This window comes from Erinaceus europaeus, chromosome 17 (assembly GCF_950295315.1).
Source record: "Erinaceus europaeus chromosome 17, mEriEur2.1, whole genome shotgun sequence".
Classification (NCBI taxonomy): Eukaryota; Metazoa; Chordata; class Mammalia; order Eulipotyphla; family Erinaceidae; genus Erinaceus; species Erinaceus europaeus.
The window spans coordinates 65,373,613-65,395,435 of NC_080178.1; the positions used below are offsets into that span (position 1 = coordinate 65,373,613).

At 42.0% G+C, this 21,823-nt stretch overlaps 1 protein-coding gene across 1 annotated transcript; it reads left to right on the forward strand.

The window, feature by feature from the left end:
* The first annotated feature begins 10,895 nt into the window (after positions 1-10,895).
* On the forward strand, positions 10,896-11,867 carry LOC103117484 (olfactory receptor 52B4-like). Its single transcript, XM_007527543.2, has one exon. The coding sequence runs from the start codon at positions 10,896-10,898 to the stop codon at positions 11,838-11,840; it is 945 nt and encodes a 314-aa protein (XP_007527605.1). The 3' UTR covers positions 11,841-11,867.
* Positions 11,868-21,823: the final 9,956 nt, after the last annotated feature.

Here is a 21,823-nt window from a genome sequence, read left to right on the forward strand (position 1 = left end):
TATACCACAACTTGCTCAGCCACTCATCTGCTGTTGGACACCTGGGTTGCTTCCAGGTTTTGGCTATTACAAATTGTGCTGCCAAGAACATATGTGTACACAGATCTTTTTGGATGGATGTGTTGGGTTCCTTAGGATATATCCCCAGGAGGGGAATTGCAGGGTCATAGGGTAGGTCCATTTCTAGCCTTTTGAGAGTTCTCCAGACTGTTCTCCACAGAGGTTGGACCAACTGACATTCCCACCAGCAGTGCAGGAGGGTTCCTTTGACCCCACACCCTCTCCAGCACTTGCTGCTGTTACCTTTTCTGATGTGTGACATTCTCACAGGAGTGAAGTGATATCTCATTGTTGTCTTGATTTGCATTTCTCTGACAATCAGAGACTTGGAGCATTTTTTCATGTGTTTCTCGGCCTTTTGGATCTCTTCTGTGGTGAATATTCTGTCCAAGTCCTCCCCCCATTTTTGGATGGGGTTATTTGTTGTCTTGTTGTTGAGTCTGGCAAGCTCTTTATATATGTTGGTTATTAAACTCTTATCTGATGTATGGCATGTAAAGATCTTCTCCCATTCTGTGAGGGGTCTCTTGATTTGGGTAGTGGTTTCTTTTGCTGTGAAGAAGCTTTTTAATTTGATGTAGTCCCATAGGTTTATACTTGCCTTAGTCTTCCTTGTAATTGGATTCGTTTCATTGAAAATGTCTTTAAAATTTATGTGGAAAAAAGTTCTTCCAATATTTTCCTCTAAGTATCTGATAGTTTCTGGTCTAACATCCAAGTCCTTGATCCACTTGGAATTTACTTTTGTATTTGGTGAAATACAGTGATTCAGTTTCATTCTTCTGCATGTTTCAACCCATTGTTTCCAACACCATTTGTTGAAGAGACTCTGCTTTCCCCATATAATAGTCTGGGCCCCTTTGTCAAAGATTAGATGTCCATACGTGTGGGGCCTCATTTCTGGGCTCTCAATTCTATTCCACTGGTCAGTATGTCTGTTCATGTTCCAGTACCAAGCAGTTTTGATGACAATGGCCTTATAATACAGTTTGAGATCTGGCAGTGTGATGCCTCCGGTTCTGTTCTTTTTTCTCAAGATTGTTTTGGCAATTCTAGGTCTTTTCTGGTTCCAGATAAACATTTGTAGCATTTTTTCTATTCTCCTAAAAAATGTGCTTGGGATCTTGATGGGGATAGCATTAAATTTGTAGATGGCTCTGGGTAATATATTCATTTTGATGATGTTAATTCTTCCAACCCATGAACATGGAATATCTTTCCACTTCTTTGTGTCTTTTTCAATTTCTTTGAGTAGTGACTCATAATTTTCAGTATACAAGTCTTTCACTTCTTTGGTTAGGTTTATTCCTAGATATTTTATTGTTTTTGTTGCTATAGAAAAAGGAACTGATTTCTGGATTTCAATTTCTTCTAACTTAGTGTTTGCATAGAGGAATGCCACTGACTTTTGAATGTTAATTTTATAGCCTGACACATTACTGTATTGCCTGATGATTTCCAAAAGCTTCTTGCTGGATTCCTTAGGTTTTTCCATGTATACTATCATGTCATCTGCAAATAAGGAGAGTTTGACTTCTTCTCTTCCAATCTGTATGCCTTTAATTCCTTGCTCCTGCCTGATTGCTATGGCAAGAACTTCCAACACTATGTTGAATAGTAATGGTGATAGTGGGCAGCCCTGTGTAGTACCTGATCTGAGTGGAAATGCTTCCAGTTTTTCACCATTGAGTATGATGTTGGCTGTAGGTTTGCTATATATAGACTCCACTATCTTCAGGAATTTTCCATCTATTCCTATTTTTTGTAGTGTTTTGATCATAAAGGGATGTTGTATTTTGTCAAAGGCTTTCTCTGCATCTATTGATATGACCATGTGGTTTTTGGTCTTGCTTTTGTTGATGTGGTGGATCACATTGATTGATTTACGTATATTAAACTAACCTTGCATGCCTGGGATGAACCCCACTTGGTCATGATGAACAATTTTTTTGATATACTGCTGTATCCGGTTGGCTAGTATTTTGTTCAATATTTTCGCATCTATGTTCATCAGAGATATTGGTCTGTAGTTTTCTTTTTTGGTTGTGTCCCTGTCTGCTTTTGGTATCAGGGTGATGTTGGCTTCATAGAAGCTGGCAGGGAGTATTCCAGTGTCTTCAATCTTCTGGAAGACTTTTAAAAGTAGAGGTATTAGTTCTTCTTTGAAAGTTTTGTAGAATTCATTTGTAAAACCATCTGGTCCAGGACTTTTATTTTTGGGAAGATTTTTGCTAACTATTTCAATTTCATTAGCTGTGATGGGCCTGTTCATGTTATCCACTTTCTCTTTACTTAGTTTTGGAAGTTGTTAGGTATCTAGGAAATCATTCATTTCTTCCAGGTTCTCTAGCTTGGTGGCATATAGTTGTTCATAGAAGCCTTGCATGATATGTTGAGTTTCTGCAGTGTCTGTTGTGATTTCTCCTCTTTCATTTACTATCCGATTTATTTGGGTCTTCTCCCTTTTTTGTTTTGTGAGTCTGGCTAAAGGTTTGTCGATTTTGTTTACTCTTTCGAAGAACCAACATTTACTTTCGTTGATCTTTTTGTATGGTTTTCTTATTCTCAATGTTATTGATTTCTGCCCTAACTTTAGTGATTTCTGTCCTTCTGGTTGCTTTAGGGTTCCTTTGTTGTTCTTCTTCTAGGTCTTTAAGATGTGCAGTCAGGCTGTTTATTTGTGCTTTTTCTTGTTTCCTAATGTGTGCTTGTATAGCTATGAACTTCCCTCTCAGTACTGCCTTAGCTGTGTCCCAAATATTTTGATAGCTTGTGTCTTCATTTTCATTGAACTCTCAAAACATTTTGATTTCTTCCTTGATTTCCTCTTTGACCCAGAGGTTGTTAAGAAGTGTACTGTTGAGCTTCCACATTTTGGGACTATTACTAATCTTTTTTTTTGATTGTTAAGTGTTAGTTTAATTCCACTGTGGTCTGAGAAGATGCTTGGGATGATTTCAATGCTCTTGAATTGGCTGATGCTGTCTTTGTGGCCTAACATATGGTCTATCCTTGAGAATGACCCATGTGGATTTGAGTAAAATGTGTATTCTAGTTTCTTGGGATGAATGACTCTGAAAATGTCCAATAGTTCTGGTTTATCTGTCTCTTCATTTAGCTCCCTTACGTCTTTACTGATTTTCTTCCTGGATGATGTGTCAAGTTGAGAGAGTGGGGTGTTGAAGTCCCATACTATGACTGTGTTGCTATTAATATATTGCTGTAGCTCTTTCAGTAGACATTTGATGTATTTTGATGGCTTCTCATTGGGTGCATAGATGTTAATAATTGTTAAGTCCTCTTGATTGACTGATCCTCTGAACATTAAGTAGTGTCCATTCCTATCTTTTTTAATCTTATCTATTTTAAAGTCTATCATGTCAGATATGAGAATAGCTGTTCCTGCCCTTTTTTGTGGGCCATTGGCTTGAATGATAGTTTTCCATCCTTTCACTTTAAGTCTGTGTTTGTCTTGTTGCGTTAGGTGAGTTTCCTGTAGACAACATATTGTTGGGTTGTGTTTTCTGATCCATCTTCCTACTCTGTGTCTTTTAATAGGTGAATTCAGGCCATTGACATTTATTGATATCAAAGATTGAAGATATTTTAACGCCATTCTTGTAGAGTTTTAGAGTGTTCTGATATATGTCCTATTTATGATGGTCTGACTGTTTATAGAAGACCTTTCAGAACTTCTTTCAAGGTAGGCTTGGTGATAGTTGATTCCTTCAACTTTTGCTTGTCTGAGAAGGTTTTGATGCCTCCATCTAGTCTGAATGACAGTCTAGCAGGATATAGTATTCTTGGTTGAAAGCCTTTCTCATTGAGCACTCGATAGATATCTTGCCATTCTCTTCTGGCCTGTAGTGTTTGTGTGGAGAAGTCTGCTGCTAATCTTATGGGTTTTCCTCTGTAGGTGACTCTTTGTTTTTCTCTTGCAGCCTTGAGGATCCTTTCTTTATCCTTATTCCTTTCCATTCTAAATATGATGTGTCTTGGTGTCTTTAGGTCTGGGTTAAGTCTGTTTGGGACCCTCTGGGCTTCTTGAATCTTTATGTCTTTGATGTTGTCTAGACTAGAGAAGTTTTCAGCTATTATGGCCTGAAGAATGCTTTCTTCCTCTCCTTCTCTTTCTTCCTCTGGTAAGCCAATAATGCGTATATTGTTTCTTTTGCAGTCATCCCATAGGACTCTGTTGTTGTTTTCAGAATCTCTTAGTCTCTTTTTGAGATCTCTTACTTCTTTTTTAGTTGTCTCTAATTCGTCTTCGATCTTGCTAATTCTGGCTTCAGCCTCATTGACATTCTTCTCTCTGCCCTCTACTGTTTTCAGGAGTTCATCTATTTTGTTTCCCTGTTCTGATACTGTTTTAGCTTGTTTAGCTAGTTGTGTTCTTAGCTCAGCTATTTCAGCTTTCAGCTCTCTAATAACCTTGAGATAGTTAGTGTTTTCTTCCAGAGTCTCATTTGTTGTTCCTGTATTTCTGATTACAATTCTTTCAAACTCTTTACTAACTCCTGTGATAATTTCCTTAGCTAATGTTTGGATGTTGACCTCGTTATTTTGTGCTTCACCCTTTGGGGGGCTTTTAGCTGGACTGTTGTCCTGATTAGTTTCTCCAATATTTCTTCTTGTTGGTTTACCCATCTTATATATTATGTTATGAGTTCCCTCTCAGTAATTTTCAAATTACTGATCGCTATTTCCTGGATTGACTTGTGTCAATCCAGTAAGGTAATTAAAGGGTTCACAGTTGTGGAAGTTAACAGTTGTTTCAATAGTATTTTAATCCCTGAGTTGGAGCTCAGTGATTTAAAAGCCTCTTTTTTTTTTTTCTTCTCTGTAGGCTATGAGAGCCTGAGGGCTTCTAAGTAATCACTGACTCCTAACCAAGAGATAAGGCAGGGTGTGGCAGTGATAGTCCGGTGATTATGCAAAGAGACTTTCACAGCCCCACAGCTATGCCACTGAGGTATAGGCCTTCTCCTGAGTTTCCTGGTTAGATCTCTGTCCCCAGGTGTCCCTCCCTGCCACTGCTCCAGATTCTGAGGGCAGCAGCAATGGAGACTCAGAGTTGCACTTGGTGAGTCTCTGGGGAGTCCTCTCCTCCCTTCAGCTGTCCCCTTGTTGGTGGGACAGACTAAGGTGGTGTCTCAACTGACAGAGCGTCGGACCGTTACCAGCCACTTAATCTCTCCCTAGGCTCCTCTCTGTCACCAGCCACGTGTTTGCACTCACCAGTGATTGGTGGGTTCCTGTAGTCGTTCTAGTCCTGTCTTTTTTCAGTCCCAGGTGGTCTCCTTTTGTATTCCTAGTTGATCCGGGAGAGGAGAGGAGAGGAGAGAAACAGATCTGCTGCTGCTTGTAGCCCCGCCTCCTTGACTATTATTTCTATGACTGACTATCTATCTGTCTACCTATCTACCTACCATCTATTTACCTTTTTTGCCCATTTTTTTTTTCCACGGTCCTACCTTCACTTCCTTTCTAAGTCACACCTACACTTATTACTACTTGCTTTTTAAAAATTTATTTAAAAAGGAGACATTAACAGAACCGTAGGATAAGAGGGGTACAACTCCACGCAACTCCCACCACCAGATCTCCATATCCCCTGATAGCTTTCCCACTCTCTATCCCTCTGGGAGTATGCACCCAGGGTTGTTGTGGGTTGCAGAAGGTGGAAGGTCTGGCTTCTGTAATTGCTTCCCCGCTGAACATGGGCGTTGACTGGTCAATCCATGCTCCCAGTCTGTCTCTCTCTCTCCCTAGTAGGGTGGGACCCTGGGGAAGCAGAGCTCCAGGACATATTGGTGGGGTCGTCTGTCCAGGGAAGTCTGGTCCCCATTGTTACTACTTTTGAATGTCTTTCCTTTTCCCCCTTCTCTCTCAGGGTCCTGATGGTATTGGGGTTCAGAGCCCTCTGGTCATCTTCCATGAATAGGTTGCCATAGCTTCACCCTGGAAGTTGCCTCAATGTTAATCTAATTGAAAACTACCTTGAAAAGCAACATCCATTCCAGTGTTTGGCTAAGTATCTGTGGCAATGCTTTGGGCAAATTGATTAGTAGATAGTAATAACCAACACATGATTAGATACCACCGGTGAGACCGGCTGTATTCATACAGTATCAAAGCACAGCACATCACCACCACCAGCAAGCAAGTGAGAATTTTTAAGCTGTCTATCATCTACCTACCTTTTTGGCCCATTTTTTCCTATGGTCCTACCTTCACTTCCTTTCTAAGTCACACCTACACACAAACCCTTCTCTCTTTCTTTATCCTCCTTCCTGAGAATGAACTCAGGGTTTCATCTAGATAACTTGTCACTGAATCACCTCCCCCCAGCTCGGTTCTTTATTGTAATGTTTTATGAGGGAGATTGTGAGAACCAGGCCTTGCACCACCATTCATGGAATTTGAATGCGGTTTGGCTTTTTTCTGTCGTGTGGTATTGTCAGTCCAGCACAAGACTTCACAGATACAAGGCAGGTGCTTACAGTTTTAGCCCGAGTCACAGTTTTCAGTCTCTTTCTTCTTTCACTGGGAGGAGGATTCTTCTGCATAAGGTCCGTACATCACCATGACTAGGATTCTTTGGCTTTGCTGCCATACACGGACACAGGATAAGGCATGTGGCTGTTTTACATATGTACATGTATATATGTATTAATATGTAACTTTCCTGAACTAATACAAATAAACAAGTTATAAAACGGAAATACTTTTATCATCTAGAAGAACTTTGCTGTATCAGATGATCAAAAATTAAAGGTAGCCAATGGATAACGGGAATAAAAAGAGGATGTCAAATGTTTTTCTTAGTTGAACTTTACTCACATAAGCAAATTTAACAAAGCATTCTTATGAGAATCTTTAAACAGTATAATTATATTTCTAAAGATTAAATGGTATTAAGCATATGGTATATACTTAATCTTAAGTGTTTAAATTTTGAAGGAATTTATTTATTATACTTAGTGTTTTAAAATATGTTAGGGACCAAGAGATTATATGTTAACTCACTTAGTTTAACACATGACTTACCATGTTCGCTGGCTTTGAGCTCTGTTACCACAAGAGTATCAGTGTGGCATTAGGGGAAAGTTCATGAATGGCTGACTGGTGCTGTGATGTCTTTTTTTTTTTTTTTTTTCCTCCAGGGTTATTGCTGGAGCTTGGTGCCTGCACCATGAATCCATTGCTCCTGGAGGCCATTCCCCTCCCCCTTTTATTGTTGTTTTGTTACTGTTACTGTTGCTATTGATGTTGTTGTTGTTGTTGGATAGGAGAGAGTGAAATGGAGAGAGGAGGGCAAGACAGAGAGGGGGAAAGATAGACTTGCTTTACCTCCTGTGAAGTGACCCCCCTGCAGGGGGGGAGCCAGGGGCTCCAACCTGCATCCTTACACTGGTCCTTGCGCTTTGCGCTGTGTGCGCTTAGCCTGCTGTGTTGCCACCTGACCCCATGTATTTTTTTTCTCTCTCCTTTGTTTTCTTTCCTTCCTTTCCCTTACCCCCACCTCTGTGCTATATATATCTAAAACAAAGGCACATGCAAGGATCTGCATTGAAGCCTCTGGTTCCCATTTGTAGGCGGGAAGCTTCCTGAGTGGTGATCAGCACTGCAAGTATATCTCTCTACCCCCTGCTCTGCTTTCCTTGCTACTTATTTATATATTTATTTGTTTGTTTGTTTACTTACTTATTTATTTGTTTATTTGTAAGATCGGAGGAGAGAGAAATAACCAGGCATCACTCTGGTACATGTGCTGCTAGGGATCGGACTCTTCCCGGACCACACCTTTCCATTTCTTTCTAACTCTACCAGAAAAAGAAAGAAAGGAAGGAAGGAAGGAAGGAAGGAAGAAAGAATTAAAAGTGAATGCCAGGAGTGGCAAACCCCTGGTGGCAAGAAAGATGATCAAGAAAGGGAGAAAGGAAGGGGTGGTGGCACACCTGGTTAAGCACACACATCACAGTGCACAGGGACCCAGCTTCCCCTGCAGCGGGGAAGCTTCATGAGAGGTGAAGCAGGTCTGCAGGTGTCTCTCTGTCTCTCCATCTCCCCTTCCCTCTCAATTCTCTCTGTCTCTATACAATAATAAATAAAATATTTAAAAATAAAAATAAAATAAAAAAGAATATGATAAATGGAAAAAATTGACCTATATAAGAAGTGAAAATTATTTCCTTCTGACAATATTCAAGATAAAGGATCAGAATAGGACATGTGTTATCTTAGTGTTTCTCCCCCCCTATCCCTTCCCCCACCCTGCCAGGGGTCTAGGTCAGGAAATGAGCTCATACACAGAGAGTTAATCTTAGAAGAAATATGGGTCACCTCCGTCTTAACCTCAGACAGCTAGGAGACTGCCCCTCTCTATAAGTAACTGAATAGAGAATGAGGAAATGTGTTAATCGATGTGTTAATGTGTTAAAATCGATATTTTTTTCTATTGCCAGACATGCTGACTAGATTGTAACTCCAGAAATACTCAGCCCAGGGGTGACTAGCGGGGATTCTGCACCAGGGCATAGATACTCGCTGCTGCCTCAAGCTGGTGCGTTCCACCATGGTGGGCCCAGGTTGGGTCAGCCCCTGATTCTGCAGAATCAAATAAATGTTTCACTTCCTGCCTTTCGTCAAGTGTCCCGAGTCTGTTCTTGGAGTGAAAAGGTTAATTTATTTCTATCACCTAGAGTCTATGGAGTCATGCGTAAGGAGCCAGTGCTGCAAAAAAATGGAATTTTAAGTTATTTATGCTGACGAAAAATGAAATTGTTATTTACTAATTTCCTTTAATTTGAAACAAGAACTTTTTTTGCTATAATGCTAGTCTAATAATAATAATAATAATAATGGCACATATGTCCACTTCACCCAGGACAAACACTATAGAGACTCAAGGGAGCATGTAGGCAGAGCGCAGAGCCATATTGACATGCTTCAAATGTTGAGTCAGAGGTGACTGCTGTGGAGAGGAAAGCTTCCTACCTGAGCTCCTGGGGGTGACACTGTCCCTGAGGACTCAGTAACTGTGTAAAACCAGCTCCCAGTCCCCATCACTGAGTCGTGCCATGACTCCTTCCTGTTTGACCTATGAGAACAGCATCTGAAGTAGGTGAGTGATTTTTTTTTTTTTTTTTGCTATGAGGTGAAATTTCAGGCAAAAACATGCATCTGAATAGAGATTATACGGAGGTGTAAAATAGGTGACTTGAAAGTACTAGGAGCCTTTTTGGAATGAAATAGACCCAGATGGAGAGAACTGAGCAGTAAATTGTGTGCTGAAAGCATCTATACAGGTTCACAAGAGTCAACTGTATATACTGCTTTAGGAATTCACACTCACCACTGAGCTGTGCGTTAGCTTAAAATGTGCCACGGGGAGGGGCAGGCTTAGTTTTCTGTTATTCATTTTTTTTTTTTCCCTCGCATGAGCAGTCTAGCAGTCCACCTCTAGAGTAGACTCACAGTCATGGAATGTTCTCGCAGAGTGGAGAGTGCTGTCATGAAGGGAGAGGGCTGGAGGAGCTCTTCAGTTCTGGTTTTCACAGATAAAGTTCCACATTGGCCCCCTTGTCCTGACTGTTGTAAACTCCACAGTATTTAAAGGAGCGGAGGGAGGACTCCCTTGCTCTGATCATCACTCTCATCTAGTGTTTGTTGTTGGGGTGCTTTGTTAAACATTTGGAAGACTTGGGAACTCTTCCTTTGTGCTAGGTTCTGAAAAAAAAAAAACAGGAAAATTATGTGATTCAGACAGGAGACAGGAATTGATGTTGGAGTCTTGTGAGAGTGAGTAACAAAGGCAGGTGTGTTTTGCAGGTGGTGAGAGGGGCCTTGAATGGGGGCTGGGGGTGGAGGTGGTTTGCCATTCTTTCTACAGAGTAAAGCAAGGAGATTGAGGTCATCTCTGGGTTGCTGAGGACATCTCCAAGAAGACTGTGAAAGCTTTCATGAGACACTTAAGGAGGGTTTCCCTTCCCTCCATCCCTTCCTTCCTTCCTTCCTTCCTTCCTTCCTTCCTTCCTTCCTTCCTTCCTTTTTTTCTCTTTTTTGCCTCCAGGGTTATCACTGGGGCTTGGTGCCTGCACTACAAAGCCACTGCTCCCGGAGGCAATCTTTTTTCCATTGATGTTGTTATTATAGTTGTTGTTGCTGCTGCTGCTGTTAGATAGGACAGACAGAAATCGAGAGAGGAGGGGAAGACAGAGACAGAGAGAGAAAGAGACACCTGCAGACCTGCTCATCACTTGTGAAGTGACCCCCCTCCCCAGTTGGGGAGCTGGGGGTTAGAATAGGGATCCTTACACAGGTCATTGTGCTTTGCTCTATGTGTGCTTAACCTCAAGGCATTTCTTAGAGTGACTGGCTCAGACAATCATTCTCGTACATACAAGTTCATTTCTTGTTAGCAAATCTCAAATCTTTGAGCTCTTGAACTCTATCTTGACTCCCACAAGAAAAGTTTCTTTACCACTGACTCTACCTGTTGACATAGAACCCTACACATTTTAAAAAACTTTGCAATACTGGATGCCTGCTTTCTTCTTTATGTTACATTGTGCAACAAAGCTTTCAGCTTAATTTCTTTAATTATATATCTTGTTTAGAAATAGTTATCTTGTAATTTAAGGACTGTTCCGAGAACAAGCAAGGCTTTGTTCATCTTTATGTATAATGCAGTTTCTGGCATCTTCTGAATTGTATTGGATTGAGTACATGACCAAAATGCTGATGACATCAAAGAAAACAAAAATCAAAAGTAATCCATGCTTTCCTCTGTCTGCACATAAATGGTGGACTCGTAGATGGTCTCAACAGGCATGGCCGCCGTCAACCACACCGGAGTGAGCCACACTGTCTTCCTCTTGCTGGGCATCCCCGGCCTGGAGGGCCTGCACAGGTGGGTCTCCATCCCCTTCTTCACCTCCTACGTCATCGCCCTGCTGGGGAACAGCCTGCTCGTCGGCATCATCCTCAGCAGACGCAGCCTCCACGAGCCCATGTACCTGTTCCTCTGCATGCTGGCTGGGGCAGACGTTGTCATCTCCACCTGCACGGTCCCTCAGGCCTTGGCCATCTTCTGGTCAAACGCCAGGAAGATCTCCCTAGATCGCTGTGTTGCTCAGGTATTCTTTATCACGTCAACGTTTGTCTGCGAGTCAGGGATTTTGCTGGTGATGGCCTTTGACCGCTACGTCGCCATCTGCTACCCCCTGAGATACACCACTATTCTCACACACGCACTCATTGGGAAAATCGGAGTGGTCACTTTTCTGAGAAGCTATGTAATACTTTTCCCTATAATATTCCTTCTCAAAAGACTGACTTTCTGCAGAGGAAACATTCTCCCCAACACTGCTTGTAAGCACATTGTCTTGGCCCGTGTGTCCTGTGATGACATACGAGTCAACATCTGGTATGGGATTTTTGTTCTAGTATCAACCTTGGTCATTGATATTGTGCTAATCTTTGTGTCCTATGTGTTGATTCTCCGTGCTGTCTTCTGCATCCCGTCCCGAGATGCTCGCCACAAAGCTCTCAACACCTGTGGCTCCCACGTCTGTGTCATCCTCCTTTTCTATGCACCTGCCATCTTCTCAGTCCTCACTCAGCGGTTTGGACATCACATTGCGCCCCACATCAAGGTCCTACTGGCAGATGTCTATATTCTAGTTCCACCTATGGTGAATCCCATCATCTATGGCATTAAGACTAAACAGATCCGGGATCAGGTCGTTCATCTGTTCTGTGCAAAGCAGAAATGAACATGGTGACGGAAACAACTTTGTTCTTCTCTGAATAATTTTTTTTCTTTTTGAAATCATTATCTTTGTTTATTGGCTAGAGACAGCCAGAAATCAAGAGGGAAGGGGGAGATAGAGATGGAGAGAGATAGAGAGACACCTGCTGCCCTGCTTCATCACAAAGATTTCTCCCTGCAGGTGGGGACTGGGGGCTCAATCTTGGGTCCTTGTACATTGTGACATGTGTGCTCAACCACGTGCGCCACCACCTGACCCCCTGGATGATTTTTCTATGCCTGAGATGATGCTTAATAGCATGATGGTGATTACACACACAAAGAACCAGTATAAGGACTCCAAGTGTTGTATTATTTTTTTCTAGAACAATGTCACTGGGACTACTTTTGCTTTTGGTTTTCCCAGAATTTCTAAGCAATAATTAGGTGTTAGTCTTTGGGACACTTAATGTGCTTACTCATTTATAGACTCGAGAATTAAAAGTTTCTTTCTTTTCTTTTCTTTTCTTTTCTTTCTTTCTTTCTTTCTTTCTCCTCCTCCTTCTCCTCCTCCTCCCCTCCCCCTCCTCCTCCTTCTTCTTTTTTAACATTTTCATACCCGAGGCTCTGAGATCTCAGGCTCAGTATATATATTTTTAAAATTTTATTTTTTAAATATTTATTTATTTAGTCCCTTTTGTTGCCCTTGTTGTTTTGTTGTTGTAGTTATTGATGTTGTTGTTGTTGGATAGGACAGAGAGAAATGGAGAGAGGAGGGGAAGACAGAGAAGGGGAGAGAAAGATAGACACCTGCAGACCTGCTTCACCACCTGTGAAGCGACTCCCCTGCAGGTGGGGAGCCGGGGGCTCGAACCAGAATCCTTACGCCGGTCCCTGCGCTTTGGGCCACCTGTGCTTAACCCGCTGCGCTACTGCCCGGCTCCCTTAATTTTCTTAATTATATTGATTTATTTGATAGAAACAACCAGAAATCGAGAAGGAAGGGGAGACAGAGAAGTCTAGAGACAGAGAGACACCTGCAACCCTGCTTCCCCACATGCAAAGCTTTCCCCTAGCAGTGGGACCAGGGGCTTGAACCCGGATCCTTGCATGTTGTAACATGTACGTTCAACCAGGTGTGCCACTACCCAGCCCCCAGTTTATTTCCTTTAGTTTCTTGTATATATATATATATTTAAACTTTATTTACTTATTATTGGATAGAGATAGAGAGAAACTGAGGGGAAGGGGAGGTAGGGATGGAGGGAGGCAGAGAGACACCTGCAGCCTTGCTTCAGCACTCATGAAGCTTCCCCCCTGCAGGTGGGGACCAGGGGACCAGGGACTTGAACCTGGGAGCTTGCACACTGTAGTGTGTGTGCTTAATCAAGTGCGCCACAGCCTGACCCCAGTTACTTGTGTATTTATAAGTTCAGATTGACTGTTGGCATCATATGTGCTAGAACTAGATCTTCCTGGGCAGTTTCCAATACTTTTATTTCCTGATGTAGTCTAAGCCTCTACCATCTGTCTATTTCCCATTTCTCTAGCATAGCTTTCTTCTGCCATTGTTTTCAAGGTCTCTTGCATGTTCACACATTTTCCCAGTACAAATTACTATAAAACAAGCACCTATGTGTTATAATTAATTATAGGACATATATATATATATATGTGTGTGTGTGTGTGTGTGTGTGTATGTATATCTCCTGTAACTTTAAATGGTCAATATTATTCTGGTTATAGTCATGATAATTTTATTCAGATTGTTAGTCAACTGGAATTATTGGGTTGTTGGAAAAGTCATAACGTTTTTCCACGTAAAACTGTGTCATGACTTTTCCTACCACCCAATAAATATCCAAAAGAGCTCATAGTTTGGCTGAAATACACCATATACCCAATAATATATGGAGCAATATTTGACAGAAATGACTAGGAAGCAACAAGAAGTGAATTTTCAGTTTTACTTTATTCTGAGAAGTCATACTCAAACAAGCATCATGCATGATACAGCGAGGAGACGGATATATGAGCTTCTTCCTTTCACTCATTTGAGGACATTGTTGGACATTATCTCCTTGGAGGTGATTTTGGCCCCATTTTTTCCTCAATACATTTGTTAGATAATTTGAGCATATTCATACGGTGACTCACGTACATTGCTGACCCCAACTTTTCCTTCTATCATATTCCAATTTCTTCTAGCTCTACCAGCTTATCTTCCAGTCCTTAAATTCTGTTGCAGTTGAAAAAAAAAAACCCACCTATATTTATTCAACTATAAACCTGCTCCTGACAATGAGAGGCTGGTGGAGCTATGGTACTGTCATTAAGTTATAACTGTCTTTTTCTCTAATCATTTTGCCCTTGTAGAATGTTTTAACAGCTAAGTATTGCCATGGACACTGCCCAGGAATTCAGGTTGGTGTCGTGTAGCAACTGCAACTTGGAGGCTGAAAAGCATTAAGGTATAAAGCAGAACAAACTGTTTAATAATCAGGCTCAGGCAAAAATTAGTAAAGTCATGGGCCCCTTGGAATACATCTAAAATAGGCTTCCTAGCTTTTTCCAAAATGGAGACCCCCCCAAGTCTCATCTGCTATATTCTTACCTTTAGGTCCCTGATTATTAAACAGTTTGTTCTGCTTTATATCTTAATGCTTTTCAGCCACCAAGTTGCAGTTGCTACCATGACACTGACCTGACTTCCTGGGCAGGCAACCTCATCAAAGTTTCCTGGAACCCCACCTCCCCAGAACCCTGCTCCACTAGGGAAGTAGAAACAGGCTGTGAGTATGGATTGACCTGCCAATGCCCATGTCCAACAGAGAAGCAATTACAGAAGCCAGACCTCCCACCTTCTGCTCCCCATAAAGATCTTGGGTCCATACTCCCAGAGGGATAAAGAATAGGAAACTTCCAATGGAGGGGATGGGATGTAGAACTCTGGTGGTGGGAACTGTATGGCATTGTATCCCTCTTATCCTACAGTCTTGTCAATGTTTATTAAATGAATTTAAAAAAAGAAAAATGTTATCTTAAGATGTCAAACATCATAAGAAAAAAAAAATCTAAGTCTATAGTTTACAGATGTTAAATGAACTTGCTATGGTGATCATTTCTAAATATCTCCAAATGTTGAATCACTATGTTGTATATCTGAGACTTATATATTTATTATGTGGCAACTAAACATCAATAAAAATAAAATAAATGAAAATGTAAAATCGGCAAACAAACCATTACAGAAAGGTGTCAGTATCACTAGATTATCATTTAGCTACTTGTGAGGCTTCTCCCCTGCAGGTGGGGACCAGGGGCTTGAACCTGAGTCCTTGTGTACTGGAATGGGTTCGCTTAACCATGTATACCACGTGGCCCCCAAATTATAATTTAAATCACAAACTTTTATCTAGCAGAAATGTCTATAAATTTTTATTTCTGGAAAAAAAAAAAGATCTTGCAGTGATAGTAGAGAGTGGTATCTGTTAGAGATCTAGGCTCATCATATCTATGTGGGAATCCCAGGATTCCCTGACTAGGGTCCGGAATGTAACATTTTTTTCAATTTTTTAAAAAATATTTTTAATTATCTTTACTTACTTCTTGGATAGAGACAGTCAGAAATTGAGAGGGGGAGTGGGAGATAGAAAGGGAGAGAGACAGAGAGACACCTGCAGGCCTGCTTCACTACCTGCAGAGCTTCCCTCCTGCAGGTGGGGACTAGGGACTCAAACTCAGTCCCTGTGCATTGTAACATGTGCGCTCAACCAGGTGCGCCACCACCCGGCCCCCAATTTAACACACTTTCATTTAATTATTTTAAATATAGTTAAAAATTATCTAAATGATCCTAGTATTTCATAAAAACATATTTTAGCAGTTGGTATATATTCAGTCTAGCCATTAATAATGCCCAAATCTTTCTGATATAAAGGTAGCACGTGGTGGTTATTGGGAGCGGGGCATAGAGCTTTGGCTGTGCTTGTGCCATGGAACCATACCCCTGTAACTATCTACTTTTGTAAACCATTATTAAACCACAAATAGAAATTTTAAATAACACAAAACACAAAATAGTGTATGCATATTTGTTTTTATGACTGTTGATACTCACTCATTTGGAAATAAATATTTGAGAATCTTCTGGTTAGCTAAAATAATAATTTTGAAATATATTATTTACATGAAAAAATACTATCTAAAATAAAGTTTAATAGGTGTATAAAATATATTTTGTGCCAAAGGAATTCTTGTTATATAGCAATTATCAAAATTGACAAATTTGACACACTACAGACATGTGAACGAACATATGGTTACATGATAATTTCTAGATGTTAAGAATATTACTTTGTGAATACAATATTTATAATTACATCATCTGCTCCATTGTTGAGATGCTGTATACAAAAATTTGAACTCTAAAATAAGACTTAAAAATGAGCTTCATTTAGAGTTGGAGTTATAGACTAGTGAAATAGCTCACTTGCGTAGTGTGCTGCTTCGCTGTGGTCCTGCCTCAGGTTTGAGCCTAGCCCCTCACTGCACTGAGGGAAGTTTCAGTACTGTGGCCTCTTTTCCTCTCTGACTTCCTGTCTCTATCTATAATAAATAAATAAACAAATAAAGAATTGAAGCCAAAATCAAAGGGAAAATGCCAGAAATAAAGAAAAGTGGTGACTTGATTACATACACATTGTATCCTTCTATGTGACTGAAATTAAAGGGCAGTGGGCATGTTTATTCTTAGTGGGGCTGAGAACCACTGGCATAGATCCTACCTGGTGCCTCCTGGGACTGGGATGGATTAGGGAGGCGTGGGGCATCATCCCCTCCCCAGAGCCTCTCTCAGGTTAGGAGGCTCCATCTCCTGGTTCCTCTGCTGCTTGGCTTCTGTTCTCAGCTCCTCCCAGCCTGCCCCAAAGCTGCAGCAAGGGACACCAGGTGGGCTTCTGTGTCAGGCCATTGCTTCTGGCGGCCATTCGCCCCCCCCCCCATTTTATTGGGTAGGACAGAGAGAAATTGAGAGGGGAGGCGGAGGCAGAGAGGAAGAGAGAAAGACAGACAGCTGCAGACTTACTTCACTGGCTTGTGAAGCACTCCCCCCCCCCACCCCTGCAGGTGGGGAGCCGGGCCTCAAACCTGGATCCTTGAGCAGGTCTTTGCGCTACTCACTGTGTGCGTTTAACTTGGCATGCTACCAACCGGCTTCCCAGAATGCGTATTTTTAATTGCTGGAAATCTCCATATTGCTTTGCATAATGACTGCACCAATTTACATTCCATATACGGCTGCCTTCTCTGATGTGGCAATTATATGAAGATTCTTTTTTTTTTTTTTCATTTTGTTGCCCTTGTTGTGGTTGTCGTTGTTATAGATGTTGTTGCTGTTGAATAGGAAAGAGAAAAATTGAGAGAGGAGGGGAAGACAGAGAGGGGGAGAGAAAGATAGACACCTGCAGACCTGCTTCACCACCTGTGAAGCGACTCCCCTGCAGGTGGGGAGCCGGGGGCTCAAACCGGGACCCTTAGGCCAATCCTTTCGCTTTGTGCCATGTGTGCTCAACCTGCTGCACTACTGCCCGGCCCCAGAAGATCCTTTTTATTTATTTTTATTTTACATTTTCTTTTCTTTCTTTCTTTCTTTCTTTCTTTCTTTCTTTCTTTCTTTCTTTCTTTTTTTTTTTTTTTGCCTCCAGGGTTATTGCTGGGGCTTGGTGCCTGCACCATGAATCCACTGCTCCCGGAGGCCATTTTTCCCCCCTTTTTGACCTTGTTGTTTAACGTTATGGTTATTATTATTGTTGTTATTGATGTCCTTGTTGTTGGATAAGACAGAGAGAAATGGAGAGAGGAGGGGAAGACAGAGAGGAGGAGAGAAAGATAGACACCTGCAGACCTGTTTCACCTCCTATGAAGCGACCCCCCTGCAGATGGGGGGTCGAACTGGGATCCTTACTCTTGTCCTTGCGCTTTGTGCCATGTGCACTTAACCCATTGCACTGCTGCCCAACCCCCTACATGAAGATTCTTTTATTATTTTTTTATTTTTCCCTTTTTTGTTGCCCTTGTTGTTTTCTATTGTTGTAGTTATTATTGTTGTTGATGTTGTCATTGTTAGATAGGACAGAGAGAAGCAGAGAAAGGAGGGGAAGACAGAGGGGCAGAGAAAGAGAGACACCTGCAGACTTGCTTTGCCTGTGAAGCGACCCCCTCCCCTGTGGGTAGCCGGGGGCTTGAACTTATGCCGGTCCTTGTTCTTTGTGCCACAGGTGCTTAACCGGCTGCGTTACCGCCGACTCCCATGAAGATTCTTTAATGATCAGCTGCTAATATGCTTGAAGCAAAATTTATAACAAGGAAATAAACATACAAGCTCAGTCAGAAAATTACAGAAATAAGAAATACAGTAACTGGAAGACTCAATGAATGGGCACAGTGGCAGAATGAATGCTAGATGACAGGAAATAGAATAAATACCTCCTAACTTCCATTAAATGGGAGCAATTTGTGTAGTAGTACTAGAAGTCTATTGATTGAAAAGTGCATGCGCCCACCTAGCCCAGGGCAGGTGCTACAGAGACCCAAGCTAGCATGTGTGCGGGCTGTGGAGCCATATTGACATGCTTCAGATGAATGAGTCCCAGGGGCTGCTGTGGAGAGGAAAGGTTTGTACGTGAGCTCCCGGGAGTGACACTGTCCCTGAGGAATCGTAGTAACTATAAAATCTCAGCTCCCTGTCCCCAGTCACTGAGTCCTGCTGTGACTCCTTTCTGTTTGGTCTCTGAGAATAGCATCTGTCCGAAGTAGGCGAGTGAACTTTTTTTTGTTGTGAGGTGAAATTTCAGAAGGAAAGATGTGTCCCTGAGTAGAGGTTCTGGGACATAAAATAAGTGGCTGGAAATATTAGGAATCTTTTTGGGGTGAAATAGACAGTTCAATGTTCTTTCCATTTAATTCCAGATGTTTTCAGTACCCTAAATAAAAGACTTTAGAAACTATTAAAAAAAAAAAAAAAGAACTAGACAGTTCAAGAGTACAGAGCAGTAAGTTGCATGCTAGTAGCATTTATACAGGTTCACAAGAATCAGTGGTGCATATTTCTTCTAGATATCACATTTACTGGTAAATTATTATTATTTTAAAATTTAATTTAAATCAATCTGCTTATTTCATTTTTCTTGGGGGGGTTGGTGGTTTACAGTAAATACAGTTGTTGATATATGCATAACATTTCTCAGCTTTCTTTTTCAGAACACTCTCCAGCCTAGGTTCACCTCCACCTGACAGTCATTTACCCCCAAATCCTGTCTTTCGGTGCAGTGCACCAAAGGCAGTCCACACTCTGCTTTGTGATCCCCCTTTCTGTTCTTAGTTCTCAACTTCTGTCTATGAGTGAGATCATCCCATGGTTTATCTCACTTAACTGAAAGTTATCTTTTAAGTTCCATCCGAGATAACTGGTAAATTATATCGGTAGTTTGGGACAACTGTCGAAACTGGCGAACACTGCAAATTAGGCCTTGTTTTTGTTTTCTTTTGTTCATTTGTAACTCTTTCTACTGTTGAACAGTTTGCTGGTACACCTCTAGATCAGACTCACAACGATGAGAGGTCCTCGTAGAATGGGGAGTGCTGTCATGAAGGGAGAGGGAGGGAACTGGGCTTCAGAGACTCTTCAGTTCTTGGTGTCCCACCCTGGCCCCTAATCCTGCCTACTGTCAAGTCCACAGGATTTAAAGGAGTCGAGTTATGACTTCTTGCTCTGACACCTCATCACATTCATCGAGTGCTCGTGGTTGGGATGTTTTGTTAAACATTTTTTGAGGACTTGCGATGTGCTCGTTTGTGTTAGGTTCTGAAAGTGCTCCGAGGGAAAAGACATGACTCAGACCACAGGCACTTCATCACTGAAAGGCGGGTTATTGACAGTCAGATAAGCTCCTGCCCAGGAGACAGGCACTCTGATGTTAGAGTCCTGTGAGCGCAAGGAGAAGCCTAAGGAGGTGCGTCTTGCAGGTGGTGAGAAGGGGTTCGTTGTCTCAGCAGAACAAAGCAAGGAGATGGAGATGACCTCCCTGGGATGCTGAGGATATCAGCACACAGGCTGGGAAATCTTGAGGAGATGTTTGAGGAGTTTTTTTTTCTTTTTCGCCTCCAGGGTTATTGCTGGGGCTCGGTGCCTGCACCATGAATCCACTGCTCCTGGAGATCATTTTTTCCCCTTGTTGTTTATCATTGTTGTTATTATTATTGTTGTTGTTGTTGCTGTTGCTGGATAGGACAGAGAGAAATCAAGAGAGGAGGGGAGACAGAGAGGGGGAGAGAAAGATAGACACCTGCAGACCTGCTTCACCACTTGTAAAGTGACTCCCCTGCAGGTGGGGAGCCGGGAGCTCGAACCCGGATCTTTACTCTGGTCCTTGTGTTTCGCGCCATGTGCGCTTAACCCACTGTGCTACTGCTCAAGTCCCGTGGAGTTTCTTAGGGTGGCTCTGGTTTATCCCGTCACTCTCATACATGCACATTCATCTCATCCAACAGATCCAGTCCCTGAGGTCTTGAACTCCATTCTGTCACTCCCACAGGAAATGTTTCTTTGTTACTCTTTCTACCTGTTGACAAAGCACACTGTCTTTAAGGGTAGCTTCATACATGTGTTCATTATTTAAAAAAACCTCATCAATACTGAGTGCTTTATTTCATATCGTGCAACTTAAAATTACTTTAAATAGTTAATTCTATAGAGATGTGTCTATCTGATAGTTGTTTTGTGATTAAGAGCTTGCTCAGTGAATAATCCGTGCTTTGTCCAACTTTACATACAGCACAGCTCTGGGCATTCTCTGAATTGAATGGAATCAGGTTGTGCCAAAAAGTGCTGATGACATCAAGGAAAAAATTGAAATGTTACTCATGATTTTCTATTTCTCTATGCACAGATGGTAGAGTCTTAGGAGGTAGGCATGGCCACCGCCAACCACACCGGAGTGAGCCACACTGTCTTCCTCTTCCTGGGCATCCCTGGCCTGGAGGGCCTGCACAGGTGGATTTCCATCCCCTTCTTCACCTCCTACATCATCGCCCTGTTGAGGAACAGCCTGCTCGTCGGCATCATCCTCAGCAGATGCAGCCTCAGGAGCAGGTTTATAGTTGAATAAATATAGGTGGTTTTTTTTTTTCACCTGCAACAGAATTTAAGGACTGGAAGATAAGCTGGTAGAGCTAGAAGAAATTGGAATATGATAGAAGGAAAAGTTGGGGTCAACAATGTACACAAGTCACGGTATGAATATTCAGTGTTGGGGAGAATGTTTCCTCTGCAGAAAGTCAGTCTTTTGAGAAGAAATATTATAGGGAAAAGTGTTACATAGCTTCTTAGAAAGGTGGCCACTCCAATTTTCCCAATGAGTGCGTGTGTGAGAATAGCAGTGTATCTCAGATGGCAGCAGATGGGGACGTAGTGGTCAAAGGCCATCACCAGCAAGATCCCTGACTCGCAGACAAACGTTGACGTGATAAAGAATACCTGAGCAACACAGCGATCTAGGGAGATCTTCCTGGCGTTCGACCAGAAGATGGCCAAGGCCTGAGGGACCGTGCAGGTGGAGATGACAACGTCTGTCCCAGCCAGCATGCATCTTCTGGTTAAACGTCAGGAAGATCTCCCTAGATCGCTGTAGTATTCTTCTCAAATAGATATATTCCTTCTCAAAAGACTGACTTTCTGCAGAGGAAACATTCTCCCCAACACTGCTTGTAAGCACATTGTCTTGGCCTGTGTGTCCTGTGATGACATATGAGTCAGCATCTGGTATGGGATTTTTGTCCTAGTGTCAACCTTGGTCATTGATGTTGTGCTAATCTTTGTGTCCTATGTGTTGATTCTCCGTGCTGTCTTCCGCATCCCGTCTTCCGCATCCTGTTTGTGGTGAGATGCTCGCCACAAAGCTCTCAACACCTGTGGCTCCCACGTCTGTGTCATCCTCTTCTTCTATGCGC